The following is a 17,229-nucleotide window of genomic DNA, read 5'->3' as shown; positions in this document are numbered from 1 at the left end:
TATATCACAGCACTGTCCCACGTGAAAAGTACTCTCGCACTCGGTGCATGAAATAGATATCTCAGTTTGCGCGAACGGCTTGTTACAAGCAGAGCGCTCAGATGACATTGCAATACACAGTCAAGTGTGGCACCAGCGGCGGATATCAAAAACAACTTGGAAACCAGGAAAGCATAGAATTTATACAATGGTAAAAATGCCCAGCAACCAACCTGCAATACGGTGAACGGTTTCTCAGTGATGCATTCGGCGAGATGTCGCTGCTGCCAGTGAAGGGGCTGCCGGTCGCGTTGGTCCTTATCCAGGTTCCGTTGGCCCCAGGAGTCGCAGCGCTCACCGAGCGTGGCACGTGTCGCTTCCTTTCTGATGACGTGGCGACGACTAACTCCGGGCCATCCCGAGAAGCATAGCAGCAAGCGATCTGCAATACGGTGAACGGTTTCTCAGTGATGCATTCGGCGTGATGCCACTGCTGCCACACATCCAAAGTTTGTCAAAAAGGCAAAAAAGACCATTAGTGTTCCGTCTGGCGTAGAAACACATTCTCTTGGCATTTTTCATTGTGTTAAAGACATATAGAAACAGAAACGCAATCCATTACCATATTTCAGTTATCTTTTGAAACCAAAGCTTGCTTGTGGGCTAGTTCGTCTATGTTAACTTTAAAAATTCGGCGCTGACTAAGTTTACAGGAATGGGAGACTAGTGAAACACACAATATACGCACAAGAAAGTGCGTTCGTGTGAGTGCATTGTGTGCTTCTCTTGTCTTTCGCCCTTGTAAACTTATCGCAATGTTTTGAAAGCAGTTCTTTCTAAGGCCCGCATTTGGCGCATGTTTCAAGGGGTCCTGAAATATTTTTGCCGATGCATGGATGTATATGTAACCATATAAAGCAATTTATTAGCAATCGCCTCCCGCAAGAATTTTGTTAAAGCGGTGAGTATTAGCTGAGAAATCGTGAATCAAAAATTCACCCGCATTTCCCCGAAGGGGAGCATGGGGAAGTGCGAATGCACGGGTGATGCGAAGGAACTCTTCTTGGCCCATCGCCCTAAGTGGGTATGTGGTGGGATCGCTTTCGCACTTAAAAACTCTTCTTGGCCAATCGCCCTAAGTGGGTATGTGGTGCGGACGGACGGACGGCGGTGGACGCGTGATTCACGGTCGCTTAAAATAATGCTGATTGTGGAATTAAAAGCTATTTAATTCCACACTAGCCTGGTCAAAGTTTCAATGACTTGTAGGCTTGGCGCCTCGTGATCCCGATGTATGCTATAGGATTCAACCAGGGCTTCAATCCCATCTCGGTGAGGTATATTTGTGTACAGAGAAGTTACATCTATAGTTACGAGGAAGGCGCCATCAGGGATTTTTATGTTGTTAATTTCCCGTAGGAAGTGGTTAGTATCACGAAGATATGCCGAAGGGGTAGCGAAGGAACTCTTCTTGGCCAATCGCCCTAAGTGGGTATGTGGTGGGGTCGCTTTCGCACTTAAAAACTCTTCTTGGCCAATCGCCCTAAGTGGGTATGTGGTGCGGATGGACGGACGCGTATTTCCAAACGCTTCGCTTCACAGAGCACCCACGTGACATGTCTGTTCGCGCGGTGGAGAACCGTAATTCAACGTGGTTATTGGCTGCGCCCCAAGCCTAAAGCGACCTAAAACGTACCAAATCACCATTATTAACAAAAACGACCCGTAGATTTTAGTTTAGAAGAAAAAAATGAAATGTAGAAATCAAATATGCAATGAAAAAAAAAAAGAAACACATCGACTTGCTGGGGCTCGAACCCAAGCCGCCAGCGCCAATACTCAGCGCTCTACGTCATGGCTACAGAGCCAGAACGGTGGGTACCCTTTAGCAGGCGCTCAAAAGAATAGCACGCGCAGTAACATCACATGTGTCACGTGGGTGCTCTGTGCAGCGAAGCGTTTGGAATCACGCTGGACGGACGGCGGTGGACGCGTGATTCAGGGTCGCTTAAGAAGTGCATTCGCACTTAAAAACCACGGATTATTGTCGCGCCGCATTTCCTCCTCCTTTCAACTTTTTCTTCGCTGTTGACGGCGCGTGCGCCTTCCCTCCCATTATGCTACGCTCCTCAGCGGTGACGTACTTCCCCTACTGCGCTCGTCAGACTGCTGCCTGCTACGGGCAAGCTCTTTTGGCTTTTTCATCTTTGTTGACACCATGAATGCCGCACTCCGATCAAGGCTGGAAAAGCGAACGAAAGACCTGGCCACACGTGTGTGGCCTGTCCTTGCCCTTTCGTGGTGTAAGTTGCTGCAGTTGCTATCGGCGGCACGTGATTTTTATCGGCGGTGAACTCGCACCCGCACGGGGAGGATCGTGCGCTCGTTCCCTTTGCTGCACCGCGCACTGTTTATCCAAAAACGCTGGCTCAGACGTGGCCCCACTGGTGCCGGGGCTCAGTTTGCGGCAGTGGTAATTCCTACCAGGGGCTCGTGAAAAAGACATTTTACCGATACAGAACCCTTGCACAAAACGCGCTGGTTCAGACCGCTTTATCAGCAAACCAGCGCCGCACTCGAGCAACGTGCAACTGTGTTTTGACAAGCTGCACTCATATCTTGTAAACGGTAGTCAGCAAAATAACGTGCGTACGTGAGGCCGCTTGCGTTTCCAACATGGTGGCAAGTAGCGCGACAACCATCTATGGTCGCGCTCGTCTGTGGACAGTCATTTGCTTCTGTTGAACCAAGTTCTTGGCCCCTGTCTTTCTAAATGCGCCGAGTGGTTCGCACGCCGCCCTCACGCAGATCTGTATTGTCGTAACATCTCTGATTGTGCGAAAGAAGGCAAGCCAGCGACCGAAGCTGTGTGTGTGTGTGTGTGCATCGGTATGTGCGTTGTGGACGCGTTTCTTTTGCGATGAAATGCGACGTTGTGCTTCTGCGGGTGGATATTGCTTCCCATGGTGTGGATTATCTGTCTCGAGTGACGTACGACTCAGCCTCGCGTGGGGTATGTGCAGTGTGCGTGGCTAAATGTCTCTTGGCTTGTGCGCTAGAGTTAAGTGACTTGTTGTTCGTCCCCGCAAACCGCGCGTGACGTGAGTGCCGAATTTACGAAGGGCAGGAGGAGGCAACCGGTCGTCTCTCAATCGCGGTTTAGACTTGCAACGCATGTTGTGACGTTATGTTCGTTCGAAACGCATCTCTTGATTGTCTTGAAGTTGAATAAAAAGTATGCGTCAAACCCGGGGCGTTCTCTGCGATTGCACGAAAGTGCCACGGGGCTTCAACGCTCTCTTTATGAAACGTACTCAGGTAAGAGAATATCCATGTCGTGTTATGGCCGTGTTGCATTCAATACAAACAATTATGCGTTTGTTTACACTTGTTTGGATAGTCGTAAAATGTCCAAGCACTCCGGCACTCCTCTGGCAGATCAGCCAGCGAGCAGACGCTAAGCAGACGACACATCTCTGCCGGAAGTGCGTGAAACTTCCGCCCAATAGCAGGATGTGTACCTCATAATGCACACCTGGGCATCAATGACGTAGACATTTGAAAATGGCGGCGTCCAAAACCCGTGGGGAAGGGTGAGAAAAGGGCAACAAACTTTGCAACAAAAGTGTGAGATTTCCGCTGTGCGTGAAAGAGTACTACTTGGCACAGATTACGTTGACGACCGAATCTAACGATTGCGCTAGTTCATTTAGTGTGCTCAAAACGCCTTTAAGGGCCCCTTTAAAATGCAGAGTTATTAGGATGTAAATTTCAGTTACAACTACAGCTTAACTTTTTTTCGCACAAAGTCTCGCATCAAGAAAATCTACGAATAACTTGGCTGATCACGTTCATTTCCATATTATGACAAAAGCAGAACACATTTACATATGGAAGGGTTGGGTTTAAGGCAAAACATAAAAATGCTTTGGCTAATCTCGCAGCACATGGCACTCACCAAAAGACAATTCTCATGATGCCGATAGACGGCCATGGCCTGGCACGGTTGCAGCATCAAATGCTGAAATTTGCCCGGAGGCTGCGGACGTGCGATAGCCTATGACACACATAAAGTAAGTCTCCGAAGAAATAGCCGAGTCAAAAAACCAACATGGTTGTTTCCGGAGAGATAAAGAGCAGCTCAGTCTCTAGTTAAAGGCAGCAAGAAGGGAAGTAATAGAATTGGAGCAATACAGCAGAAGTACCAACTTAGACATAAAAGAACTTCCACTTGTTGAAAAGGAGGACCTACGCGAAAGACTGCAGGCCATTGCTACCTGTCTCGGCACCACGGTGTCTGACGGGGCATTGACGCCGTACACAGGGTGCCTTCTAAAGACAAAGATATGCCTAGTGTTGTTGCAAAATTCTGTTCAAGATCGGCGCGTGACAAGCTGCGTGCGGCCTTTAGGAAGGGGAAACTGGACTGCAACATGGTTGGATTAGAAACGAAATACCCGGTATACGTTAATGAGTACCCGTGCGTAGAAACAAAGGTCCTCCTTGGTAAGGTACGTGTAATTCGCAGGGAAAAAAGGTAGAAGTTCATCTGGGTGGACAACAGGAAGATTGTAATGTGAAAGGCGGAGGATTCCGGCGTCTTGCGCTTGCAAAGTGAGGAGGACTTGGCAAGCGTGCTCTAAGCTCCTTAGAATAGCTACTTACGTTCCTTGCCATACGACATGGCTTACGCGATTTGCCGGTTTAATGAATCATTAAAGGGCAAACATTCACTTTCAGTACCCCATCATTAAAGGGCAAACATTCACTTTCAGTACCCCATTGGAATGAACGCAGCCTTCGGAAAAATTTAAATAGTTTGGTCGCTCTCACATCGCGCCTTAAAACTGGCTTTATTGTAATGGCTCTCAGAGAGACTTGGTTAAAAAACAATGAAAGCTCTCATATTGCTGTGTGAAAAATGTCGCAACTTTCACACCGCACAACCACACGGGGAGGAGGCCTGGCTGTTTTTGTAAGAAATGACATTGACTGCAGTGTTCTGTCTACTGCCTGTGTTAGTGCTAGTGACCATGGGGCACTGTTAATTATACTGAGCTGTGGTACAATCGTAGGAGTAGTATACCATCCTCCTAACTCGGTAGTTGGAACCGTTGTGAAAGAGCTTGAAGCATCCCTCCCATTGTTATCCCGTGGACAGAAATGTTGCGTTGTAATTGTTGGGGACTTTGATATTGCTGTGACATGTGGATCTCCCAATCATTCTTCTTTGCTTTTGGAGTCCTCCAATTTCCGGAACGACATAACTGAGCCTACTCAGATTACTACTACGACTAGTAAGTTAATTGACTAGGCTCTTTATAATGATGGTAATATCGTTTGTTGTGGGGTTATCTCTGACGCAACTAGTGGTCATTTGCCTATTTTTATTTCCCTCCGAAACCAGTTGTCGATAAATGTAAAGTAATTTGTTACTGTATCAAACGCAATGGTTGATTGCTGTCTTCTCCGCTGCTTGTTAGAACAAACAGATTTTCATTGTACCTATGATGATAACATTAATACAGAATGCCAACATTTCACTGGTTGTCTAACTAATATTCTCATCAAGAGGACGAAAATTATGAATACTTCCAGGTATTCTACACCTATATGCCCCTGGATGATATCTTCTACTCTAACAGCGCTTAAGAACAAGGACTACTGGTGCAAAAAAACTCCCCCCACCTCCTCGAAGGGGATCGTGCGGAAATGCGAATGAGTTGGGCGCACCGATGAGTGCCCTGCGGAAAGCAGTAACGGAGAGAGGCGTGCGCTCCACTGCATTTATATACGTTTTTCGAGCGCAGCGAGTGGAGAGAGGGTACGCAGAGAGGAGAGAGAGACCCGGGCAACACGCCCGCCCCGCGCGCGAGCTATCTCTCCCGCCGAGCTCCGCGATGCGAGCGTCCTCACACGCCCGAGCGCGCTCCTCCTCTCCACTCACTCTCCGCTACTCCGCCCGAGCTCCGCGATGCGAGCGCCCTCACACGCCCGAGCGCGCTCCTTCTCTCCCCTTGCCCTCCGCTACTCCCGCCCGAGCTACCACCTGCTCCGGTTGCTAGGCGCGCCACAGCTGTTGCTAGGGGCGAAGAGGAGCGCGGAGAGGTAACACCTGCGGGCGCACGCCGACAGAGAACGACAACCCCCCTGCCGCGCCGAGACGACGACGACGACGACGAAGGCAGAACGAGGCGCGCGCTCACGTGCGCTCGCGCTGGAGGAATGCAGGCGCACGCCGACGGAGCACGACAACCCCTGACTAAGAAATGCATTCGCATTTAAAAAATCGGAACATAATAAAGTTATTACGTATTACCAAACCAAGTACAAGCGGCAAAAGAACGCCTCGGTTTCTATGATGTCAAAAAAAATCGCGAATACTATTCATCTCTCATTGAGCAAGCGGATCTACATCGAAGGAAAATTTGGGAGGTTGTGAATGACCCCGTTGACAGAAAACCAAAGCCACAAATACAACCTGATGTAGCAGACCAGAATACAGCAAGCTCTTTTAATGACTACTTTACACACGTGGGCCCAGAGCTGGTCAAACAAATACAACCTATCAAATAATCAATGCCACCACTGCAAGCCATTTGAAAGAAATAAATGATATTATTGATTGATTGTAGGGTTTAACGCGCCGACGCAACGCAGGCGATGAGGCGCGCCGTAGTGGAGGGCTCCGGATTCATTTTGACGACCTGGGGATCTTTAACGTGCGCCGAAATCTCGTACACACGGGTGTTTTTGCTTTTCGCCTCCATCAGAAAAGCGGCCGCCGCGGTCGGGAATCGAGCCCGCGACCTCGTGCTCAGCAGTGCAACGCCTTAGCCACTGAGCCACCGCGGCGGGTAAATAAATGATATTAAATTGAATGAAATCATAGCTGTAGTTAAGACGCTTCAGGAAAGAAAAGCTCCAGGGATAGACAGAATTCCACTCAATTTATTCGCAGATAGCATCGATATTCTCGTTCCTGATTTTCGGTATCTCTTCAACCACAGGAAAAAACGGGAATCTATCCCCATCAAGTTAAATTTGCTAAAATAGTGCCTATTTTCAAGAAAGGCGACAATGTGAAACCTGGCAGCTATAGACGTATTTCTGTTTTAAGTGTTATAAATACCACCTTCGAGAAAATTTTCAGCGGCAATATCAGTCAATATATATCAAAGTACAATATTATAGGTCCCAGTCAGCATGGCTTTAACCGAAAGGATCTACATCTACAGCAGTACTCGTTTTAAGCAAAATGTTCAACACAGCCCTTGACTACAATAATATAGCCGTAGTAGTATATTTCGAGATCAAAAGCCTTTGACCCAGTAATCGCATAAAATTACTGTGTAAACTTCACAACTATGGTTTTAGGGGTAAGACGCATTAATTTTTAACCAGTTATTTAACAGATCCAAGTCAATGTGTCACAATGAAGTTCATATTGGACCCGCAAACAGTGTTAACCAGGTACCCCAGGGCTCAGTCTTTCGCCAGAATCTGTTTTCGTTGTTCATTAACAATTCTCCATCAATGTTAAAACATTCATAGGCACTAATGTACGCTGATGTCAGGGCTCTTAGATTCACAGGTGTGACAATCAACGAAATTCAACCCCAAAAAATCACGATCTTGGAAGTGTAGTGGCGTGGTTCAGCAACAATTATGTCTCCCGTATTCTTGAAAAAACCAAGTGCACCATTTTCCACTCAAGGAGAAAGCAATTAGGCTTCAAATGGTTATCTATGTCCTTTAACAACAAACAAATTCGACACGTCCCTTCGCACCAGTATCTGGGTATTATCTTTGAATAAGATATGCACTAGAAGTCGTAAATTTAACACGTCTGTTCCAAGCTGGCGTATGGATGTCATATCGTAATAAAAGCAAGATAATGATTTGATCTAGGCATACTACGGATATTATACTTAACATTCGTTCATAGCCACCTCAAATATGGCCTGGAGTCCCGGCGCAGTGCGCACAGGACATAGCTGGAACTGGTTCCTATGGTGCACAAGCGCCCTAAGAATTATCAACATTTAAAATTGTACAGAACCAACCAGACCCTCTTAAAGTTCTCATGAGTACTACCCGTCACCTTGGTGCACAAGCGAAAAATTACGCAAACAATTCATACCAGAGTACCCAACAGTGATCAGTTTCCATTGAATATATTTTTTAGCCCTACAAGAAACACCACAGCTGCAAATGTAAACAATTTAATTGGCCGATGTGCCGTAATAACTAGAGAAAACGATTAATTAGGTTTAATTGCGCCAATTTGCGGAATTAGGTACCTAATAACTTGAGGAATAAAATGAACTTTTGTGTGGCTTTAAGACACTCTTTGCAAAGTTTGCATACATCATAATCATTGCGTTTTTTGTTTGAATGTACTGATTACTATGACTGTGTTATGTTGCGATGTGGTTTGTCACATGTTATTTTATGTTATGTTGTATAAGATACCTTATGATATCGTCACTTACCTTCTATTTTTCAACATGTAATTGGTCCTGTCGCTGCAAATATAACGTAGTTTGCATTGGACCCGCTACTAGCCAATCGGCAATGGGTTGAAACAGTGTATTGAATATTTGTGTAAATACAAGATAAACTGAAACTGAAACTGAAATATTGCGCCAGCTGAGGTCTTTTGAGTGTGAATAAAAAGGTCAGTTTCTTCGTGAGGGAAATTCTAAGAACGAGCGTTATTTATTTTGTAGCACTTTACATTCTTTATAAGCCTCCGCCACGCGCACGAAACTTCGCTTTGATGACGTGCGTTGTGCGACACCATATTTGAAACGCCTTAATAAAATAATTTCCTTCCGCATTATCTTCCATTTATACCAAGCATTCAAATCCGTAATGTTGTTCTGACGCACACCAAAACGTTTCTCACTGCTGTTCACGGAAAACCATTTGGTATGGCAGAGTACGGGATGTCACTTAAGTGGGCCGCACAGAGTACCTGCACAATTATGAAGAAATGAGCAAAACGTTCCTTGCGGGAAGAACCGGACGAAGTTTAGCGACTTTTTCTGTGCCCAGATTATCAAAGCTGTTGGCGTTTATGTTGTCTTGAAAACCAGTTTGCGGTTTGCGAGCTCTCACGCTTCGCTGGTTTCTTACAGAGCCTACGTAATGGCTAGAACGGAGGCAATTAACAACCTGTTTTTGGAACCGCTCGCATATAAGGAGAGACGCAAGCTAACACTGCACTTTTTAGTTTACAGAAAGCTTTGTGTTTACTAGCGTTGCAAGCATTTCATGTTTAACTGACGCGCAAGTATACGTGAATGTCTTTTGCACAAGTGTACCATACAGAATACAGACAAAATTGAGGAGTACCGTTTTAAAAAATCCTAATCGTGCACAGAAGCATTCCTTAAATACATCAAAACGTTCTATTGGTAGATGACCCTAATTAGGTAACAGAACGCTTCCCTGGAACCAACATTCCGTTTTTGTAAATAAAAAAATAGGTTTGCTCAAGACAAATGAACTAACTGTTTCTGCGAAAATGGTAATCCTGACATTATTATACACTAGGCGCAGCTCTAAACAAACCATGTACATATTTATTCGAAACACGCTTTCGTGTTTTTTGGCGGATGCAAGAAACAGTGGTAGTAACCTTTGGCTCACGGCGATGAAGCAGCTGCACCCCACGTGCTTACGTTTCGTCATGCAAAATATCTCCAGATAGCGAAATTCACCATCTTTTGCAATCATAATCACAGTAGGAACCTTGCCGAAACTTTTTGTTGAAGTTTCAACAGCAATCCCACTAGATGTAAAAAACGTTTTCCGTGTAGAACAAACAGTGGCAAGCATCTCTTTCTGTGAGAGCTATAACACCCTAATGGTGTTTAAGGAATCATCTAGCTCATGACAAGTTGTCAGCTGGTAAGTGACTCATGTTTCATAGTACAATGACTTGTGGAAAGGCCCAAGAGCTCGACCTGAAGAGGAAGAATACTTCAAGTGGGGTGCATAAAAACTACTCTCGGTAATTAAAAGCTTTTATTGGGATCGAAACCTTTTATGAAATATCTAGAAAACACTCCCTCAATTGAAATTTTTTTGTCCAGTTACTGTGAGCGCAGATGCTGTAAACCATTACTTTTTGTGAAACACATCCACCCAAACAAAACAAATATTTAAATATATCATCCAGAACCCACAGTGGCTGCTGACCAGTGACCTTTTGTGGTCTACTCATATCGCTCACATTTGATAGCTCGAAAATTCCCTGGCTTCCTCCAACGCACTCTAAAACACGCTCCCCCGCAACTCAAATTACAGGGTTATACCAAACTCGTTCACCAGAAATTACAGTACGCTTCAGTAATCTGGGATCCTTAATAAACTTTCCTCATCGATCAACTGGCAGCCATTAAAAAGTGCGCCGTTAGGTTTACATATTCTGTCTTCTCTTCCTCCACAAGTGTAACAAAATTAAACCTACGGGGCGACCTTACTCTCCATATTCACCGCCGAACCTCGGTCAAAATGGCCATATTTTATAGATCCTATCAGTCTTTCTCACCCAGTAAGTACATTACCCCCCGCCCAGAAACTTCTTGCCGCAGTAATTCAATGCAACTATCATATTCTCCCCATAGAACCACCCCATTCGCAGCTGTTTCCTTAAAACGGGTGCAAAATGTTGGAATAATCTGCCTGTATATGCTGCACAAACAAGCGACCCTGGAATGTTCAAATCAAGTCTGCGTGCCAGGGCTCATTCTAGTTTATATGAAACTGTGCAATATTGACTTTGCTGCTGTGTTATCTATAAATTCGACAACTTGTATGATGCTTTGAAACTCATGCTTTGTATTTTTTTCTTTTAGTCAATGTACCACTGTTTCTTTTTTACATGTTCTTTAACCAACCATCATGTAATGCCTCTTTTACATGGGGCCCTTGAGGTAACGAAAATAAAATAATAAATAAAATAAAATTGTACTCTTAAATTTACACGCCAAGTTCATTCCACGGTGCCCCATAAGAGGTGTGCAGCGTTGACAGATTGCCGAAAGTAAATGCGATGGCGACATTAGCCAGTAGCTGTGCGTACGAGTTGAGAGACCCAGTAGCAACCACCGCAACATAGAGTAAGATAACCTGACCGCAACGACTGGCTGCTGCGACGAATAGGCGATAACGAGTACAGCAAAAGTGCTGTTAAACGCGCTATGCCTCGAGTATCGTGACAGTAGCGCGAGTGCAGTGGGAACTCGTGAGTGGTGAGCATTGCTTAGCACTCGCGAGTGGTGAGAGAGGCTCAGCACTGATAATTGAGGTTTCTCTCACCACTCAAGAGTGCACTCGCACTCTTGAGTGGTGAGTGCGCTCGCACTTCTCCCAAGTGGTGAGAGGGGTTCACGTGGAGTGGCGCTGGCACATGCGAGTGGTAAGCGGGACTCGCCGCGGGTGGCGCTTGGATTCACTCGAACTTGGATCGCCGGCCCAAAACGAGAGTGAGGTTCACTGAACAGTCGTTAGTGAGGAGTGAGGGGGATGTGTGAGCTCAATCGTGAGTGAGCGTGCCCGGCCTAGGTATCCGAGTGATAAGGCGTATAAGATTCAGGTTTAAGCCATGTTTTGATCTTGCAAATGGTACCTATCTTCAACCACTCTATTCAAGATCCGTATTCAACTGGTGAGGGATGTATGCTTGAGGTTCAAATGATGTTTCTAACGACGTGCGACTTAGTTGTTGACCGTGTGCTAGTAGTACATACAGCCGGACCTTCATTTTTAATTGTCTCGGGCTATAGAAGGCCTCGCGTTTCGAAGACACGTAGAGACTCGGGAATTCTCAGCAGCGATGCTGTTTATTCTGGTGTTAAGCCGCTGAATGTGGCAAGAAAACCTCGCCTTGCGATGACGTCGGCGCCCGTGCCGCTTCCGGTCGACTTTTGGGGACACCCTGACCACCGTTCGTGGCGTGTCCCTTGCGCGAGCTTCTCCTGGTCAGTTCACTGCGTTCGCACCCCAAGTGGGAAAAACAAATTCTTGCGCTGCAGATGCTGAGTTCGCGAAGCCGGTCGCCGCCGTTTCTAGCACGTGCTAACGTGGTCCACGTTTTGAGAGATGTGTAAGCCTGCGGACAAAACAATACCGGTGTGCCAGCCATGGGGACATGTTAGCGCCAAGTTCACAAATTCTGGTGTGGTTCAACAGCCGTGCCTCGTGCGAAGGGAGGGAGAGAGAATAAACGTTTACTTAAATCAACAGGGGAGATTGTACTGAAGCTTGAGGGAGGCGTGAACAGTCCGCGATGCCTTGAGCACGGGCAGCATCGACAGCCTTTTGAGCCAGCCGAAGCTGGTCGTCCAGGCCGGTGCTCGCCAAGGCGATCTCCTAAAGCTCGTCAGTAGAAAGTTGCACGTTGGGAGGAATCAGTGGGGATTGGTCACACCCTCCGACTATATGGCGCAGCGTTCCCGGTTCTCCGCAAAATCTTCAAAGTCGGGAGTTCTCGGGGTTGAAAAGGTGAAGCCGGATAGGATGCGGGAATGTATTTGTCTGGTGAGCACGTAAATGACGTTCGTGCTTTCGGGGGTGGGAGTGTCTGACGCGACAGACTGTAGTGCTGCGTGATCTCTGCGTAAGAGGTCAAGGGCTGCATGCGCTCATGTTCGGAAACGTGCTCTCGGCGCCCGCTCGGTGGGTCAATTATCGAGCGAGAGAGAGGAGAGAGAAAATGACTTTATTGAAGGTTCCTGCGGAGGGTAGGGGCCTCGGCCACGCAGGGCCTGCCCTTCCTAGACGAGAGACGAGTATTAGGTCGTCATCGAAGCAGTGCCTCGCGGGCGTCGGCGCGGTCGGTGCGTGGTGGGTGTTCGGGTGTTGACCCGCCGACCCCCCGACGACGCTTCCCTGCACTTCTGCCCTGCGAGAGCAGCCTCGAGCCGCTGGATAGTTCGTAGTTACACCTCGTGCTCACCCGAGTTCATGGCATACGAAATGTCCTCGGGCAGGCGCGTTGCACCGTCTGCCTCCAGCGAGTGTCGTTCACATGCCCACAGCAAGTGGGCTAGCGTTGCGTTCGTTCTCGCGCACACACTGCACAGTACACTTTCGTAGTCCTCTGGATACACGTGGCGCGCCAGCACCGGGGTGATCACCGAGTTCGTTTGCAGTTGTCTGTATAGCACTGCTTCCGTTCTGGTGAGCTTGAAGTGGGGGGGGCGGCTTAAGTCGCCTGCCGAGGCTGTACCACTGTAGTAATTTCCCGTACGACGCGAGGGGTTCTTGTTCGGTTTCTGGGTACCCGACCGCCGGGGAGGAGCTGGGGGGGCGCCTCGCGGTTGGAAAGTTCTCGCGCGGCGGCGTCCGCTGTCTCGTTGCGGTTGGGGTGACTGCTGGCTTGGACGCTCGTGTGCGTCGGAAACCAGGGGATGTGGGTGACCGGCGTCGCCAGCTCGCCGGACGTTGCACGACACTGCACTGTACTTACTGCTCTATCGCACACGGTGTTCTTAGCGTAGTTCGCGATGGCCGAACGCGAGTAAATGAGCACTGTGGTACACCGCGGGTGTGTTAGTGCGAGCGCGATCGCCACCTCCTCGGCCTGTAAGGCGGTTGGAGCACGGACACTGCGCGCACTGAACACTTCACCAGTTGTAGCCTTCACCGCCACGGCCACGTAGGTGTTCGGGTGGTCTGGGTATCTCGCTGCATCCACGTAGAGGGCGCCCGTGTCGTTTGTGCGCGCCTCGTTGAGGGCCTTGGCCCTGGCCGCCCTGCGTCCCGGATTGTGATCGGGGTGGACGTTGCGGGGCAGCGGGAGTACCTTGATGCGTTGGAGCATCTCTCTTGGGAAGCTCTGTGTGTTTTGCGGTTCCGTCCCCGCTCAGCCGCGGGCGTAGCCACGCCGTTCGAGGATATTCCTACCGGCCCTCGTGGATGAGAGGCGGTCGAGTTGCGTTGTTCTCTGGGCCTCGCTTATTTCCTCCATGGTGTTATGGAGGCCCAGTTCCAGTAGTCGTTTTGTGCTGGCGCTGACCTACAAAGCTTGGCTTTGTAGGTCTTGCGAATGGCCGCGTTGATCTTGTCTCGCTCGTGTTTCTTCCACGGGTGAAAGGCCCCCACGTAGGCCACGTGGCTCATTGTACCAGCCGTAGGAGGCTGGTCTCTTTCGTTCCGTGACGTCTTGTGGATATGCGTTTGATGAGGCGGGTGGTGATGCCCAGCTTCGTGATGACGCGGTCGACCGTGGCGCCGTTGCTTCGGCTTGCTTCGAGGAGCATGCCGAGGACGCGGAGGTTGCTCACTTTGGTGATGACGGTGCCGTCGCTCGTGCGTAGTGTGATCGTGGTGGAGTCTTCCTCTGCTTTCTTGCGGTACCTGCCCGGTGGTGGGATGATGAGCAGTTCGGACTTTCGTGGGGAACACCTCAGCCCGGTGTTGGCCAGGTGGTCTTCGATGGCGTCGACTGCCTCTTGAAGTGTTGTTTCGATGTGGTCGTCGCTCCCTCCGGGGACCCACAGGGTAATGGCGTCGGCGTAGATGGTGTAGCGAACCTGTGGGATCCCCGAAAGTTGCTGGGCCACGCCGATCATCAAGAGATTGAACAGCACCAGCGAAATCACCGAGCCTTGGGGGGTGCCTACGCTGCCCAGTTCCCTCTCTGGTAGCTGCACGTCGCCCGCTTGTATTTCCACCGTCCGGTGCGACAGGAAGTTGCGGATGAAGTTGTATGTTCTCTCCCCGAGGCCCAGGCGCGAGACCTGCGCTAGGATGGCTGAGTGACGCACCTTGTCGAAGGCGCTCTGTAGATCCAGGCCGAGCACCGCCCTGTTGTCTTGGGTAGGAACGGTCACGTCAAGGATGTCGTGTTGTAGCAGGACCATGGCGTCCTGGGTGCTGAGCCTTCCACGAAACCCTAACATGGCGTCGGGGTAGAGGCCTTCGTCTTCGAGGTAGCGCTGCCATCTGTTGTTGAGGACGTGCTCGAGCACCTTGCCCACGCACGATGTGAGAGATATCGTGCGCAGATTCTCAGTGCCAGGTGTCTCACCGGGCTTGGGGATGAGGATCGTTCTGGCTGCCTTCCACTGTCGAGGGAGGGTTCCCGCGCGCCAAAACCGGTTGAAGTAAGCCATGAGGGCCGCGATGGCCCCGTCGTTGAGGTTGCGGAGGGCTTTGTTGGTGACGCAGTCCGGACCGGCCGCCGACTTGCGGTTGAGGTTCTGTAGCGCCGCCCGGACTTCCGACTCGTCGATGTCACGGTCGAAGGTTGGGTTGGCCGGGCCGTGATATCTGTCGTGATTCTCGCAAGGTGTGCTCGGGAGGTAGCGTTCGTTGAGGCGTTTGCACGTCTCTTCCTGCCCCAGCTTCTTGATGGTAGTGTGCATGATTTGAGCCAGGCGGTGTTTGTGGTACCCTTTGCTCTTCGTTTCGTCGAGGAGGTGGCGGAGTAATTTCCAGGTTCGACCCTGGTGGAGCTGCCCGTCCGCTTCGCTGCAGGTGGCATGCCATTGCTGTGCGCAGAGCTCGCGGCTGTACTTGTCGATGGCGCGACCGAGTTCGGCCACCCGCTTGCGTAGTGTGCGGTTATGGCGTTGGCGTCTCTGTAGGGATTGCCTACCTTGATCATGTGCGTCAGGCGGCTGTCGATTTGCTGCACGTCTTCGTCCGTTTCCGCTCCCGTGGTCGCGAACGACGTTGCTTGCACGATGTCTTCCGACCACTTCTCGATGTCCGTGATCTCGCCCTGCGGTTCCAGGCACTCCGCTCTGAAGCGGGTCCAGTCGGTGAGTTTGTGTTTTCGCCGGTTTCCGTTGGACCCGACGGCGGAGGTCGGTAGGTCCAGCTCGATGATGAAGTGATCACTGCCCATGTTGTGGCCTGTGTTCCGCCACTCGACCCCCTTCTTAGCCGACGTCCTAGTGCGGACGAATGCCAGGTCCGGGTTGGTGTCGCGCGTGACGGAGGTGCCGATGCGGGTGGGCGCCGCTGTGTCCGTGTGGTGGGTGAAGCCGGCGTCGGCCGCCACGTCCAGCAGGTCTCTGCCCTTGACTGTAGTGCGGTGGTAGCCGAGCTCTTTCCCCAGGCCCCACAGATGGCGATGCTGTCTGTCGGTGCCATGCGTAACGCCTTGTGCATGAGTGTCTTGAATTTTTGGTGCCGGTGCGTAGGGTTACTGTAGATGTTGATGAGAAGGACTCCTTCTTCTTCTTGCCGATGACTACCCCGGTCGCGCAGTGTTCGATTGTGCTGCGTCCGAGGAAGTATTCGTGCTTGAAGAAGGTGAGCCCTTTCCGAATGAAGGTGGACACCCCTTGGGTGGCCGCCTTACCGCAGTCCCTTGCACTGGGGGGGGGGGCTTGCGTGCGTATGGTAGCCCGGGAGGGTTGGTGCAATTTCGGTGTGAGTTTCTTGAACCATGATGACGTCAGGTGGCGCCTCGAGGCTCTGCAGGTGTTGCTGTAGCACCGCCTTTCCGCACTTGAACCCGTTGGCGTTTCAGTGCCACATCTTTAGCCTCGAGCATGTTGCTCGTTTGACGGCCATGATGCGGGTGGTGATTGAGCGGGGTGGTTGCGGTCGTTTGGCGCGTCGTCGTCGCGGCCCAGCTTTCTCTAGAGAAACTCCTGCAGTGCGTCGAGGCGGCGTTCCACCACTGCGAGACGTGCATTTACCCGGTGCTCAAAGGCGTCCATGTGCTTTTCGAGTCGGTCAATTCGTTCGGTGCAGCGGCGGAGGCGCACGGCCACACTGATGCCTCCTTGGGTGCGTGATTCTTGATCATCTTCCCTCGCGCGCGGGGAGTCGTCTTCTTGTTCCTCCATTGCGGTTTCGGCAGGCGGCGGGGTCGTGGAGGTCCCCCGAGATTGCGCTACTGTCTTCTTGGGTGGCGGTGTTGGCGGCGTGGGTTGTGGGTTGGTCGGCGCTGGCGGTGGCGTTTTCGCGCGCTTTTGGTGGCGTGGCGTCAGCGACGGGGGGAGCGGGACTTGACCTTGCTCCCACTGTGGTTGCCGGGCCAGCTGCAGTTGCGGCGTTCGCTTTCGCTGCGGTTGTGGGTTTTCCAGGAGTCTTAGGGCCTCGTCCAGTCACTGGCTGAGGCGTGCGTTCTCTGCCTTGAGGGCTGAGATTTTTTCGCGTAGAGACTTCATCGTGTCGTTCCGCTGCGTTGACTGCTCTCGGCGCTTCTGTGGCGTTTTGGATCTGGCGTGCGCATTCGGCGCTCTGGTGACTTCGGTCCACGTCACGCACTCGCAC

The 17,229-nt window shown here is 50.3% G+C and overlaps 1 protein-coding gene across 1 annotated transcript; it reads right to left on the bottom strand.

The window, feature by feature from the left end:
- Positions 1 to 14,111: 14,111 nt before the first annotated feature.
- Positions 14,112 to 16,799, bottom strand: LOC144168262 (uncharacterized). The gene is made up of 4 exons (XM_077697280.1): positions 16,650 to 16,799; positions 15,596 to 16,078; positions 15,026 to 15,545; positions 14,112 to 14,920 (listed from the first exon to the last, which is right to left on the bottom strand). Exons 1-4 carry the CDS (start codon positions 16,797 to 16,799, stop codon positions 14,112 to 14,114), a joined length of 1,962 nt encoding a protein of 653 aa, XP_077553406.1.
- Positions 16,800 to 17,229: the final 430 nt, after the last annotated feature.

Source organism: Haemaphysalis longicornis, unplaced genomic scaffold (genome assembly GCF_048455015.1).
Source record: "Haemaphysalis longicornis isolate Haplotype H1 unplaced genomic scaffold, Haemaphysalis longicornis Haplotype H1 scaffold_2, whole genome shotgun sequence".
NCBI classification, from domain to species: domain Eukaryota; kingdom Metazoa; phylum Arthropoda; class Arachnida; order Ixodida; family Ixodidae; genus Haemaphysalis; species Haemaphysalis longicornis.
Note: the sequence above shows the minus strand (reverse complement) of the source record. Positions and strands in the feature narration are given on the sequence as shown.

Coding starts and splice junctions, on each gene's coding strand:
- LOC144168262 (XM_077697280.1), bottom strand. CDS start 16,799: ATGGAGGAACAAGAAGACGACTCCCCGCGCGCGAGGGAAGATGATCAA. Junction 16,079..16,649: donor TGGACGCCTTTGAGCACCGG/GTAAATGCACGT, acceptor ACCGACAGACAG/CATCGCCATCTGTGGGGCCT. Junction 15,546..15,595: donor GCCTGACGCACATGATCAAG/GTAGGCAATCCC, acceptor ACACTACGCAAG/CGGGTGGCCGAACTCGGTCG.